At 44.3% G+C, this 14029-nt stretch overlaps 1 protein-coding gene across 1 annotated transcript in view; it reads right to left on the bottom strand.

The window, feature by feature from the left end:
- Positions 1-4967: 4967 nt before the first annotated feature.
- The window catches only part of LOC142802906 (uncharacterized), a 46768-nt gene continuing 37706 nt past the window's right edge, over positions 4968-14029 (bottom strand). Inside the window, exons 6-8 of the mRNA XM_075887990.1 lie at positions 7231-7295; positions 6221-6239; positions 4968-5072 (exon numbers count right to left, since the gene is read on the bottom strand). Coding sequence (XP_075744105.1) covers positions 4968-5072; positions 6221-6239; positions 7231-7295 — 189 coding nt within the window. The remainder of the gene's footprint in view (positions 5073-6220; positions 6240-7230; positions 7296-14029) is intronic.

Below are 14029 nucleotides of genomic sequence, written 5' to 3'. Positions count from 1 at the left end.
CCACAAATCAAATTGCCATTGTTCTGTTCCATTCTGGACAATAGGGGACCCTCTCAGCAGAACTCGATTAGCTGCTATAGTTCATTTCAACCATTGACAGCGGCATTACACTGAAGCGTGCGGCATGACAAACAGCGGGAGAGAAGACACAAACTAATCACTCTCTTTGCGTCAGCTCTAACTCTCCGTGCTCTTTGGTCTTGCTGCATGTGATAATGCCCACCAAATTAGCATGAAAGCCTGTCCCTACAAAGGCAGTCAACTTGGCTGCAAGCAGTTAGCTCACTGCATGTGTAGATTTTCTTCAAAACACCGTGAAGACTGATTGCTGTTCGAATATCCAAAAACGTGAAAAGTAATATACCAGGTATGATATTGGTATTTCAGCACTGGACACTTTTGCGATAAGAGAGGATGGCGGAGAAAATTACGAACCCTGAGTTGTTTAGTTTTTGAAGGGGCACAGTACAGCGCTTTTGGGTCAAAAGGGGAGTGAAAGAAGCAAGTGCGAAAGCCTACTTCTCAAAAAATTAGTACCCGCCACCACGCATAATGTCAGGCCGGGCAACCTCTTGAAAAAAAAAATGTGCTCAGTGATTCTGCGAATCGAACCAAGTACCTCCTAGATTGTAGTTGAGCGCTGTAACCGCTCGTCCACAGCAGAAGTGCTTAGATTCGCCTTATTGCTGATATATCGTCATTCCTTCGAATGAAGCCAAATGCAAAAACGTCCGGTGAAACTTTGTCAAAAATAGAAAAAATAGTTAGAAGGTGTTCGCCCAAGGTTACCAGAAGATAGAAACCGCCACGTGTGACCGTATAACCGTGCGCTATTTATTCTTGTACATTACTGTCATGACGTTGGGATAGCCGGCTCTAACGTAGGCTACCTTCCAATAGTTTGCCAAATATAAATAAGAAAATAAAAATATATATCGGCCTGTGACAACGCTTATTATGAGTTCACTGTCACTAGTGTCACTTTCACTAGATGAATGCTCGGTTTGCTTCCATTATCGTTATTTAGGAAAGTTTTCGCTCATTAACTCAACTCTCCTAATTAGCATTGATTCTCACTTCTAAGGACAGTCACACTTCATCTCGCTTTCTGAGTGGCTGTCACTACCATATAACGCGTACTCCACTTTTTCATGCTCTCCGAGCATCTGACGCTGCTTTGCGGAGACTTTCCATGACGTCTGCTGGGCCAAAAAATTGTCTTTATTATCTAACAATTTCAAGCTTTCGCGAAGCCAAAACGAGAGTCTCTCTCTCTCTCTTTTCATCCTTTTCGCACGTGTAATAACGTCTCTCGACCTCAAGACTCGTATACACGTCCCTTGCTTTGTTTGCGCACTCAAACAACGCTGGACGAAATATTTGCACCGTGTTTTGTGAAAAGCATTAGCACTGAGACACCTCCCGACGAGTCTCCCTCATTTTGCGTAGACATATACCTAAGCGTAAGCGTATGCACGTTCTCGCATTCCGGCTTTATGAAAATGCTGCGGTGCATGGAACCAGCGAAATTGCGCTCACAATTTCATTTGATTACTGCTGTTATCTATTTCCGCACAGTTCGTCTGCAGGCACCAAAGTCGCTTATGTGTCTTGTAATGAGAATATTGTAACAAAGACTACCTTTAACTATAGGTGCAAAACACCCTTAAGTTCACCACTATACCGTGCTAGATTGCACCGAATTAGTTAAGTAGCAGAGCAGCTTCAATGAAATGCAAGGTAACTGGTCGCGTTAAATAGGAAAAGACATTCGAGGCACATTTTCAAACATTGCATGCATCGATTTATGTGTGGTTTCATTTATGTGGTGCACCTGGAGTGGTGTTTACTTGTACTTGGCGAGATAGTGCATGGATTGCTAGGTGGCTTAAGGCCATCGAGCAATTATTTTTTTAGCTACAGTCGTTAATTAAAGGCGAGTGCTTGGCTTTGCACAGCCCACCAAAACGTCTATTACAACGTACGCGGCACCCCGTAAGCGCTGTAGCAGACGCTCGCAGAACTGAAACTTAGATGCAGCAAATTATTGTCTATCATCGTATACTCTCGATCCTAGACGCTTTGCGTGCTACCTCGATATTATCGGCACACACTTCTTTCTTTCCTTGTCGTTTCATCGGCTATCGTGTGTCCTCCTTGCCCTCTTAAGTGCCGAATAAGTTAAATTCATACCCGCGCTATAGTAATCCCTCCAGATAAGAGAATTTTTGGCTAAGAAAATGCGTAGCCAAAGAGAAAGCTTTGTGAATTCGGCCCCTGTACCGATGGGATGACGATACAAATGATATTGTGCTCGTAAGCGCTGGCCGTCACACCATTAACCATGAAAAAAACGACGAAGCGGAAGCATCAGGCGAGCCACAACGCCGCAGCCAACGAAAGAAATAACATTTCTTACCATAAACACCCGCAGCATGCTTCAAAAATTAGTACCGCTTGAATCCTTACTTCTTGGAATTGAACCTGACTTCGTAGCTTTGACAGAAACATGGCTGACAAATGAGATAAAGGATTTCGAGGTAACACCCCCCAACTACGTCATCATTCGTAAAGATAGGCAGACACGCGGGGGAGGTGTGGCCATCCTACTTAATAAAGAGCTTTCCTTTGAAATACTTCTTGAGGTTATCGGAGTCGAGGCAATATTTTGCAAGCTTCTCTTCACTTCTCGCCCAGTATTTGTTGGCTGCGTTTATCGTAGCCCATCTTCAGACAAGGATAGCTTGCAGGCATTGCACACGTATATGCATCGGTATGTTCTCGGAGCCAGGCTAATTTTGCTCGGCGACTTTAATTTACCCGATATAAACTGGCGAACAATGCAGCACAACAGCGCATGCACGGGTGCGCTCATTGACATCATGTTGACATTTAATCTGTCCCAAATCGTAAACAGCCTACCCGTATCCAAGGGTGCTGTTCTAATATACTCGACTTGGTGTTCTTAAGCGATCATTTTCCTGCAGATAATGCACAGGCTGAAATTATTGAGGGCATCTCAGACCACGAAGTTATTCAGGGCTCCGTTTCTATAGTTGACATCCCTATACCGTCCAACTCTTTTTCTGCCTATCTTGACATTAACCATGCCGATGACACCAGTATACTTGATCATCTTTTCCACGAACTTGCTTCATTTGAACTACTTGCGAATGATTCAAACACAAATGTGGAAATACTATGGGCAAGCAGTCCTAACACATTGCGTTCTTAACTATGTGCCATCTAAAACAAAGAAAACACGAAAACATAATCCCTGGATAACGCGTGAAATTATTCATTGCAAGCGTAAAGTAAAGCGCCTCAGAAAAACTTTGAAGGCAAAACCTACTCAACAAATTCGGAACAAGTTGAGTCAAGCTATTACTAAGATGAAATCTCAAATAAAAATGTCCAAACCAAACTATTTTACAAGTACGCCGAACTTTAAAAAAACCAGGTCTCTTAACAATAAAAAACCGCGCTAAACGGCACGTCAGAAATTCCTATATCAGTTAGTTCACCAACAGCTAAACATAGACAGTTCAAAGTACATGTCATTTAAAGAAACAAGGCCAACACCACAAAAGCATTCTCAGACACTGAATGAATATCAGTGCCGGACGGACTGTCTGAAGTATTCTTTTTTTCCACTAGCAATTCGCGAGTGGAATAACTTGCCAATCAGTATAACAAACAGTCAATCATTGGAAACTTTTTCATCTCTGCTCGAATGTTATTTATTGTCTTCAGAACTGATGAACTCTGTTTTTTTCTTGCCCACTGTTTGAAGTGCTCACTTTTCTTTTTTTCAGTACTAGTTGGAATTGATGTCCTATGCTACTGAATGTATTTTAGGGGTACAGATGTAGTCAGCAAATGTATTTCTGTCGGCTTTGTCTCACTCGTTATTATAATAATTCAGTGAGTACCCTCTGTATAAATCTTGCCCTTTCACAATGTATGTGCCCTTCCTGCAATAATCCCTAATTGGGATTGGCAGTATATGTAAATAAATAAATGAGTAAAATATACGACAGCCTATTGCTGATAAAATGGTAAAATTGGCCGGATAACAAACTACAACATAAATAAGGCGACCTGAGGCTCTCTAGGGGGAGCTTCTAGTTGAAAGACAAGACCTTTATCTTACGAGTTCACTCTGATATCGATCATAGCCTTCCTTTTTTTCTGCTTCTGAGCAGAAAACGTGTCGATTCCACCCTAACAGGGAGACTAGGTGCAGGTGGGGAAGTTCAGCCTAGCGCACTTGCTGTTTGTCTCATTTCTTTCTCTCCACGTGAGCCATAAAATGAGTCCTAGTGGTGGCAAGCCTTGCTGATTCGGTGGCCACTCGGTGGTTCTTGAGCCAACTGATTTATTTTAAGACATTTTCTGCACATGTTCTGATCTAGGACTTAGTGGTGTTTTGGCAAGATCACTAGTACGCCAACAGCCAACGTTGTTTATACACGAAAGCTTTTGACGCGGAGGTCAACCACTCCTCCGCTGACGTATGTCACGGATATGACGTTGTAGAATATATAGAACTATTAGCAAAAACGATATTACAAAACTCCGCCACTGGGCGAAGCTTTTGAATATTGCTGACTTATGGGAACAAAGTGTCGCTTTTGACGATATTTTCCCCAAGGCATAAGGCCAGGGATAGTGAGTCAATTTCGCCCTAGTACAACGGTGAAAGAAAAGGGTGTTGTATTCTTTGTCGTATTACCATCAGCCAGCGTCATCATGGTGCTGGGTTCACCCCTTTTCGAGTTCACTGTGCGCAGCACTTTTGTAACGCAATTCGCCCACATGAGGGGATAGCATATCGGGGCGGGGGGCGTAGACGAAACGTAAGTCCCTCGAGTAAAGCAAGGCAGGTTCAGTCTGCCATGAGTGAAACCGACCTATCCGATTGTTCGAGCTCAGCTGAGCCCATGCCGACAGGAGTGCTCTCCCTTCTACTCGCCCCGAAGAGCGGCGCAGGAAGAGTAGTCAGGACCGTCCAGCATCACCACTGGCACAAACAAACCAACGCACTGCTTAGCCGACTCCGGCCAATAGGCCTGTGGGGCACATCTCCGCACCACATGCAGAGGGTAGCTTGCAACCCGCGCAAGAACAGCCTGCACCTTTACGTGGTACAGGGTGTTCTTTTATTATAAAAGCCACGGCTCTGAATTGACTGGATTACAGGGGGACGCAACAACCCAAACATTTATGACACCTCTGAATCACAAATGGATTTAGATCAGTCGCGAAGCAGCAACGAGATCCAAACCCCACATTACGGCCTCTTAATTGGCTGGATTACAGCGGCTTGGAAGTTCCCGGGATCTTAGCGGTACGTACCTCGAAACCTCTCACAAATACAGCCATTATATGACGAGTCCTCCGAAAAGTTGCATTATAGGTGCTTACCAACCCATCCACCCAAACCAGCACAGTTGGTAACCCCAGTTGGTAACCTAAGCCAGCAGGATAATTGTGGAACTCTTCCTTGAATGCTCGCCAGTTGTAATCGGTTCATGAGCGGCACCCTCTCAGAGTGACATATCACCTACCACATCTACTCCAGGCAATGGAGTAGAGAGGCTCGCCACAGATCCCCGTTGTGGAAAATCCGGGTAGCCTGTCAAAGACGTACAACGTCGGAAACCTCGGTCAAGTCTCGGACATGTTGTGGTCGGTCTTCTGGCACAAGGTTGACATTTATTGAATGTATACCTAATAGGGCTTGGTTGGCGTCTGACTACGCACAGTCAATTGTTTTTAGACAGCAATCTGTTGTCCAAAGAGGTTGCCTAAAAGATCGCATAGCAGTTTCTTGCCCCTATTGCAAAGAACGGCATCCCCAGCGTGATTCCAGTACGCTTATTGGTTCTGGTACACGCTGGGGACACTGGTACGCGCTGGCATAAACTGTTTCTAAACAGGGTGCACTGAAAAATAGTGTTGCAGCAATACTTTTTTTGCAGACTAGTTGGTTCATGCTTGAAAAATTGATTTACTGCAAAAACTTGACGGAAAACAAGGGAGACAGGAAAAAGAGAGGGTAGTACTCCAAGAGGACTGTGGTTGTGATACAGGCCAGCAACAGTTCGCAAAGCACAAAAGGAAGGCGAATAGGTTGGCGGAGTTCTTGTGGCAGAACGTCAGGTCAACCTTTACTCCAAAACCACGACTGGCTGCAAAAGGCAGTAGTGTCACTTACCTGGGAAACGTAAGGATTCCTGCAACAGTGGAGCAAGTCCTCAAAAAGGGTCCCAAATGCAGTTTCCAACCTCGTTCAACGCGTCCTGAAATGTTGTCCATTGTGCATTGATTTGGCCAACGTGTACAAGGGCAGGACCAGCAGAGGGCCATCGGGGATGGAATAGACTGCCTGGTGGAAACCGTGAGTGATCAGCGGGTTCCTAGGCCTCCTCTAAGTTTCGTCGTCGAGGAACTCAAAGATAGGACTTTGATGGTTCTAACCTCAGACAAAGAGGGACAATTCGTGGTTCTTCCTGAACGGATGTATGAGGACAAGGCACTAGATGAAGTGTGCAAAAACTTCAAGAAGGTGCATTTCTTTCCAAATAAATCGAAGATCATGCTACAAAAACTGTTCAAAGAAATGAACCTTGATGCGCTCTGCAGAGAAGTGGTAAAAGCGAGCAATGTGCCGCTACAGTGATTTTTCACCTGCAAGACGCACAAGTGTGACTACACGCTACGCCTCATTGTGTCCGAGAAGGGCAGCTGGCAAAGGGTAGTGTCACAGTACCTACAAGACATACTTGGTTCTCATAACTGCGGTGACCCTTTCTTAGTGCGAAGTTCATCAGAAATCGTTTCTACTTTTAAGGAAGGCTTAGCAGTGGCGTCCATGGCTTTTTCAATTGATGTGGAAGAGCTTTTTTACTCAATCCCGTATGCCGCGCTTTTTGATGCTGTCAGGAGTGCAATCGATGATTTCGGGGATCCAAAACAAGCATGGTATCTTCGTGAATAACTCTTTGGAACTTTTGAAATTCTACCTTGAGTCCACTGTAATCAGCCATCAGGAGGGTACCTACGTCTAAAAAGCTGGAATTTGTATCGGCTCTGCAGTTGCGCCTGTCCTCAGTGACATATTCTTGGCAGCCTTCGACCAACGCCTGAAGGATAAGCTGTCCCATTTGGATGTCGTTCGCACCTTCAGGTATGTGGGCGACTACCTCATTGTGCTTGAAAACGTACCATGTGAACGGGAACAGGGTGTTGTGAAAGGTGTCCTTGAGGTTTTTAACAGACACTCCAGTGGCCTGAAGTTCACGCAAAAATGCCGGTCGAAAATGAGGTCCAGTTTGTGGACTTACGGCTGAGATTTGCCAAGGAGCACATCTGCTCTAAATACCATCCGCGATTGAAGAAAGGCTTGTTCCCTTTTGAAAGCACGCACTCGAAGTTGATTAAGAGGGGCATTGTGTTATCAGCTTGTGCGGCAGCCCTCGACAAGTCTTGCCTTCATCTGATGTTTGAAAGCTTCGAAAATCAGGTAGCTCGTCCGGGCGCGGCTGAATACCAGGCACAGATTTTAGTTAGTGTTTGCGAAAGCCTTCCTAATAATTACAAGGGCGGGGGTCCAATCGTCGAAGGAAGGGAGAGGAGGCCCATTTATGTTATGCCGTACTTATATAGTGTTTCCCACAATGTAAAAAGGTGGCTAATAGGTACGGTGTTGATGTACTGTTTTGGGCACCTACAAAGTTAGGTCAGATCTGTTCGTTAATGACTAAACAGAAGAAGGCAAAATGCACCAAAAAGCAAGCGAACGTGTTCATTAGGTGCGTATTTGCTGTTGTATATCTGATCCCTTTGTCGTGTGGAAGGGTGTACATGGGAAGAGGGGCTGTTGCCTCAACGAATGCTTGCGTGAGCACAGTCTGGCCGTCAAAGGAAAAAATGGTGGTCATTTAGATTTCTACAGTTGGACATGTGGATGCACCCCCTTGGTTTGAGAGTGCGTCAGTCATGGCTAAGGCACGTAATAATACCAAAAGGGAGATAATGGAAGAGTACTTTATCAGGCAATTTATTGACAAGTGCATAAGCATACCTTCATTGTCAATTTCGGACAGGGGAATGATCTTCCTACATGGTCATGTGTAAAGTTGTGGGTAATGCCTTGCATTGTGTTCTCTTGCATTTCTCTTATTTTGTTTCGTTCATGAGTGTTCCATTTTATTTCCCATGCGACGATACGTTATGTGTTGTAAGGTTTTATGTTTGTTATTATATTTTTTTACTCTCTCGGCGCACTGCTTTTTCGGGTTCGCTCACTTGGGGCTGCTTGGAGTAACTAAAAGATTGTTATTTTATTGTTTTTTGGTGCTAAGCGCTATCATAAATGCTTTTAAACAAAAGTCTCTAGAGTACGTTTTCATATTTTAACGCTTTTGATCTTGGTGCAATAAAAATACAAAATATGTTGAAGGATAATTTTTATACAAATAAGACCGCACACCTTGGGAATACGCATCTGCTGACCCGCAGGTCGCGGGATCAAATCCCGGCTGTGGCGGCTGCATTTCCGATGGAGGCGGAAATGTTGTAGGCCCGTGTACTCAGATTTGGGTGCACGTTAAAGAACCCCAGGTGGTGAAAATTTCCGGAGCCCTCCACTACGGCGTCTCTCATAATCTAATGGTGGTTTTGGGACGTTAAACCCCACATATCAATCAATCAATTGGGAATACGCAGTTTCGATAGTGGTGGGTATCACTTTTGTATTTTGCCATTTTTCGCATTTGTCATTGTGGTAGCAGTCACATTTGAATTGATTTGTTTTGGGACAGCCTTGTTTGTGGCATCTTTGGTTTTGTGCGCATCGTGGAAGCGCAGCGTAGCATGCTTATATATTGGCTTCAAAAAACGATAATAAACAGTTGGTAGTCTGCGCTCTTTGCTGTCTCCCTTGTTTTCCTTGAAGATTGTGCAGCAAAACAATTTTTCAGTGTTGCACTGGTAGGGGCGCTGGACTAACCGCTGTGATGCTAGTGCACACTGAGAAGCGCTGGAAGTGCTGGGTATATTATTGGCAAGCGCAGAAGAATAGTGGAGCACGCACTGTTTCTACGAGAGCAGAGTGCAGAACTATGTAGCGTGCCCCATGGTATGTTTTGGTGTCGTTGAATATAAAACGCTCGATTCGACGGCATGTATAGATGCTACCCTAACAGATCCCGAGCATACGTAATTTTTGGTGTGCACGTATGTATCAAAGCAACTCTTGAACCTTTTCCGCATGCCCCCGCGTATACCGGCCATATTCGTATCAGCTGTGTATCGCTGGAACGATTTCATGTTGCAGGGTTTACAGGCCTGGAGCTGGACGCCACTCCTAAAAGAAACAGAAAATTGTTTATGCCACACGTTTGACGAAACGCAAATGAGCTCTCTCGATCGCTTCACAAGATTTTCTAGTGGAGGCGAAAAAAATATCTGTCATTCGATTCCGCCACACCACCTAAATAGATGCCTGGCCGTGATTATCCTTCTACTTACTCCAGGTAACAGTTATAAATGTTCCGAAGCTCAAATGCAGGAAATTCAACCATCTCAACTCACCGCATTGAGAGCGGTGTTACCCAGTGCCCGGCCCAACGAGCATTAGGCCTATCGTGCGGGCCGCGTGAGTGTATATGTTACCGGCCCTTGTTGCTTCGCGTACACACAACTTTAAAGTGTGAGAATAACTGTAAAGTATAGTTTAGACATTCATGAACCTAAATCAACTATTTTATCTTGTGTCGATGTTCGCACAAGGAGCGCTGACGATCAATGCGCCATGCTTTCAGCTGCGCAGGCTGTCATAAAAAGCTGCCGGCCGCACTTAGGTGGTACTCCTCTGACTGAAATGTAAGAACACGGAATTTCCAGTTGGTAATTTGGTACGCCTTGGTGAACTGACTCCCTGGCATGCGTTTTCAGCGGATCGCATTAGTATGTATTTGGGCGTTTTTTTAGTGGTTGGGATTGATATAACTGCAAATCTGCAGACTGGCACATCCGCTGTATACTGCCAGTGGTGGCCAGAAAAACAGCTGTCGCTCGGAATCGCCGCCACGGAAAAGCTTGTATGGAAATGACTGACCTTCTACTTACTTCAAGTACAAATGAGGTAACAGTTAGAAATGTTGCGATGCTCAAGTGCAGAAACTTCAAGCATCGCAACTCAGCTGCGTTGAGAGCGGCCTTTAGCACTGTCCCAGCGAGCATTAGGCTTATTGTGGCGGCCGCGTCGGTGTACATGCTACCAGCGCTTTTTGCTTTTGGTTGGCACAATTATAAAGTGTAAGAATGACCGCAAAATACAGTTTATACATCCATGAGCCTAAATCAACTATTTCTACGCTTGTGCGGTGCCCGCCCGAGGAGCGACGACGATCAATGTGTCGTTCTTTGAGCAACGCAGGCTGTCACCGAAAGCTTCATTCCGAACGTCGTAGCCGGTACTTTTCTGACTTGTATGTGATAACACGCAATTTTGAGTTGGTAATTTGGCACGCCTTAGTCAACTGACACAATGGCACACTTTTCCGGTGGATTGCATTAGTATTTTCTTGAGCGCTTTCTTAGTAGCAGGTATCGATATAACTGCAAATCTGTACTCTGGCACGCCAGGTGTATTCTGCTATATCGTTCCTTGCGCGAGAAAAATACTCAATATTCAGTCGTGTGAGCGCATATGTACCCAACAAGTCTTCCTAAATCATCTGTACATGTTGACCAGTAGAAAGTGCGAAAAGTGACTGTCAAAGAAAAAACAATATATCGGCAGCAACAATCTGCCCCTGCTCCTCCAGTTCATTTGAAATTTTTTAGAGTCAAGATTAGATTCTTCGAAAAACTTTGCGCACTAGCCAATATCCGCACGTCATTCGGCTCCCGGAACCCGTTCGCCACAGTCGAATGAAGACGCAATTGTTATTTGCAAAGAAATATCGCGTTACTGTTGACTGTGCGGCTTGTCAACATGAAGTCGAAAGGCGTGTTTTTAAGGTTAATAGTGATTTCTAGCCCAACCAACATGTTTTGTCGTGACTTATTGAATAGAGTTCTGGGGTCGTGATTCAATGGTCGCGAGGTCAAATCGTTTTGTGAGGTATTTTATTCATTTTTCATTTATTTATTTTTGTTATGAATGTGGGCTTTATTGCTCCTTTCACTTCTGTATTTATTTATTTATTTTTTTATTTATGACAAATGCCCCCCCCCCCCAATTTAACCTTGTGAACCATTTTGCGCCGAGTACCCAGTACCAGCGCAATTCTGGGTATTAGTCATGGCGCTAAACTTTTTATCAGGCATGGCGCTGAACGCTGGTAGCCAGAAGTGCTGGTTTTTGCAATAGCAAATCTCCCAGCTCGTAACCCCATGCTCGAGGGTCTCAAAACGGACACGAGGGGTTCGTCAAAATAGAATAGGAAATTTGCCAAAATGACAGTTGGGTCTAAGACATATTGGTTCCTTACGCACTCGTTGGTGTTGAGCATTATATCCAAATTGACGTTGCTCTCCCCATGAAAGGAACTGGGGTCGTAGGGTTACATTATAGCGACGTAGCCGCTCGTTGTCGGTGATGCTGTCGAGGTGGTTCGCAAAGGTGTATCTTAACGCGGGGCCTTGGTATTAAACTGCAGGAGACGTCCAATGCTGAGCTCTGTCATCAAAAAAGTACCCAACACCTCTACCCAAGATGTTACGTGGCAATAATTCTAATTCAGTCCCAGGCCACACTACAGCTAAATGGGAACGTAAATTTCTTTAACTTCCTTCTAGACTCCTATTAAGAATGTGTTGCACTATGCACTGAGAATGCCAGTGACAAGCCCGAAACAACATGAATCTATGTGGCTGCGTTTTCCAATGAACGTGGCTCGACTAACAAAAAATTATATCAGTGTATAGGGAAAGACTGCAAGAAATATTGTCAATAAACGAGGCTAGACTGCCATGAAAGTTATGTAAAAAAATCGGGCTAGAGCACCGATAGTTATTTCAATGTATGGGGCAAGACTGTGAGGAAAAAAAACACTAGGCCCACCAGAACACGGAGAACAGTCGCAGGGAACCCTCTACATCCTAAATCACCATATAGTTTGTGTAGTTAGGAGGCATTCACTCTGCCATCTTTCGTCTTTCTTCGGTGATTCGAGGTACTTGCTAAATACTTGCAAGACATTTCAGTGCTATTCTTGGTGCTGTGGTAATGAAGATGAAAGATTATGCTTGAAGTGAGTGTGTGCCACAGTAGATTGGTGAACATGAACACGGTTCTTTTTACGCATCAAGCCTGCCTAAGACCAGTATCAAGAACCGGCGTGGTTCTGTGTTAGAATACAGGGCTGGCACGCAGTAAACCCGTATTTAAATCCCATGGTGTCCATATTGCTTTCATTTACATAGTATATCTTGTATTTCACGCGGTATTGGTTGGATACACCGGCGCTGGTGGAAGTGGACAATTATGGCGCATGCAACCCTTTTTGTGATCTCTTACTGCCACCTCTACAAAAAAAAAATGCGTCAATGCAGGGGGCTAGACTGCCACGAAAAGAGGGTGCTTGACTTAACGCATGATGGTGGTAATAAAATTTATTATTGAAATAATTAGCAAGATTCAACTTACCCTGGGAATCTATGTTATGCGAAGGAAGCACATACAAGCTGAATGTGTTTAATTTTTTATTGAATGATATGTTATAAAGTGGCCATAAATATGTGGGCAAATACACGCGCACACATACGTTAAACTGCCTTATATGTTTTACTTGTTTATTAAGAAATGTTTGCAGTTGCGAAACGGTGCCCACATTAACATGAGTACTAGCAACACCAGAAGTGATAAGCTGATTTGAAGGGTTCATGCTCATGAAGGTGCAGTCCTGGACACTACTACATAAATGAACTTCAGCGCATGGCACCTAACTACAATTTACGATACCCGACATATTGGCTGTTTCGTAGGAGTGAACATGTAATGTTTATAAAATTTGATGGCCAGTATTGCAACTCCAATGAAGGTTTCACGAACGTTAGGGTCTATTTGCACATTATTTCCGAGACTTGGCGTGGCTCTGTGATAGAATACTTGATTGCCGCGCAGAATGCTGGGATTAAATTCCTGCTGAGACACTGACACTTATTTTTTGCATTCATCCGGTCAAGGCTCCCTAAGTCAGCTTTTTCTTAACTTTCAAGCGTTACAATCGCCCATGTTTGTCGTCACCGTTCCTGGGTAGACATGAAATGCCTATCACCTTTGGAACATATCGACATACCAGTGGCACATACACGCCCCCGGGGACGTGCTACAGTTTATTAGGAAAAGATTGACGACGTAAGCAAAGCGATTTTGACAATATTCATGTAATGATCAGCGTGTGGTATTGGTCGGACAATCTTAGCCGTCCATACCAATTTTGGTTTACACCAAGTTAAGCGGGTGATCATAAGAGCACCCAGACATAGGCGACTTAGATAGATAGATAGATAGATAGATAGATAGATAGATAGATAGATAGATAGATAGATAGATAGATAGATAGATAGACGTCCAAAGAGCTTGCAATACGCTAAGAGCTACTTCGCAATATTTATTAGGAGAACTAAGAGATCCGTTGCAGTGACATAAGAGCACCTATCGTCCTCGTCCTCGTGTGTGTCCGCGGCCAGGTCAGGGGTTCACTAGTCGGCGGTCGCACTTTCATGCAGACGGGATGCTGGACGGTGAACCAAAGTGCAACACCGAGACGACAATTATGTGATTGAGGCCTCGAAAATTCTTTTGTGAGTCTTTCTTCCGGTCGTCCTCGTTTCGGTGGGGTGCAGTGGCTCATCATGCATCATGAACTTCCTTAACTTTTACGAGCCTAGGTCCTAAACGCTCGTGTACTTCGCAATGTCAGCGCATGCTCAACAGAAATAGATATTTTAAATTGCTGGAGCCATCCATTACAGCATTCCTCATAATCACGTAGTGGTTGAGGAACTT

Source organism: Rhipicephalus microplus, chromosome 3 (genome assembly GCF_043290135.1).
Source record: "Rhipicephalus microplus isolate Deutch F79 chromosome 3, USDA_Rmic, whole genome shotgun sequence".
Lineage (NCBI taxonomy): Eukaryota > Metazoa > Arthropoda > Arachnida > Ixodida > Ixodidae > Rhipicephalus > Rhipicephalus microplus.
This window is presented reverse-complemented; position numbering and strand designations above follow the sequence as displayed.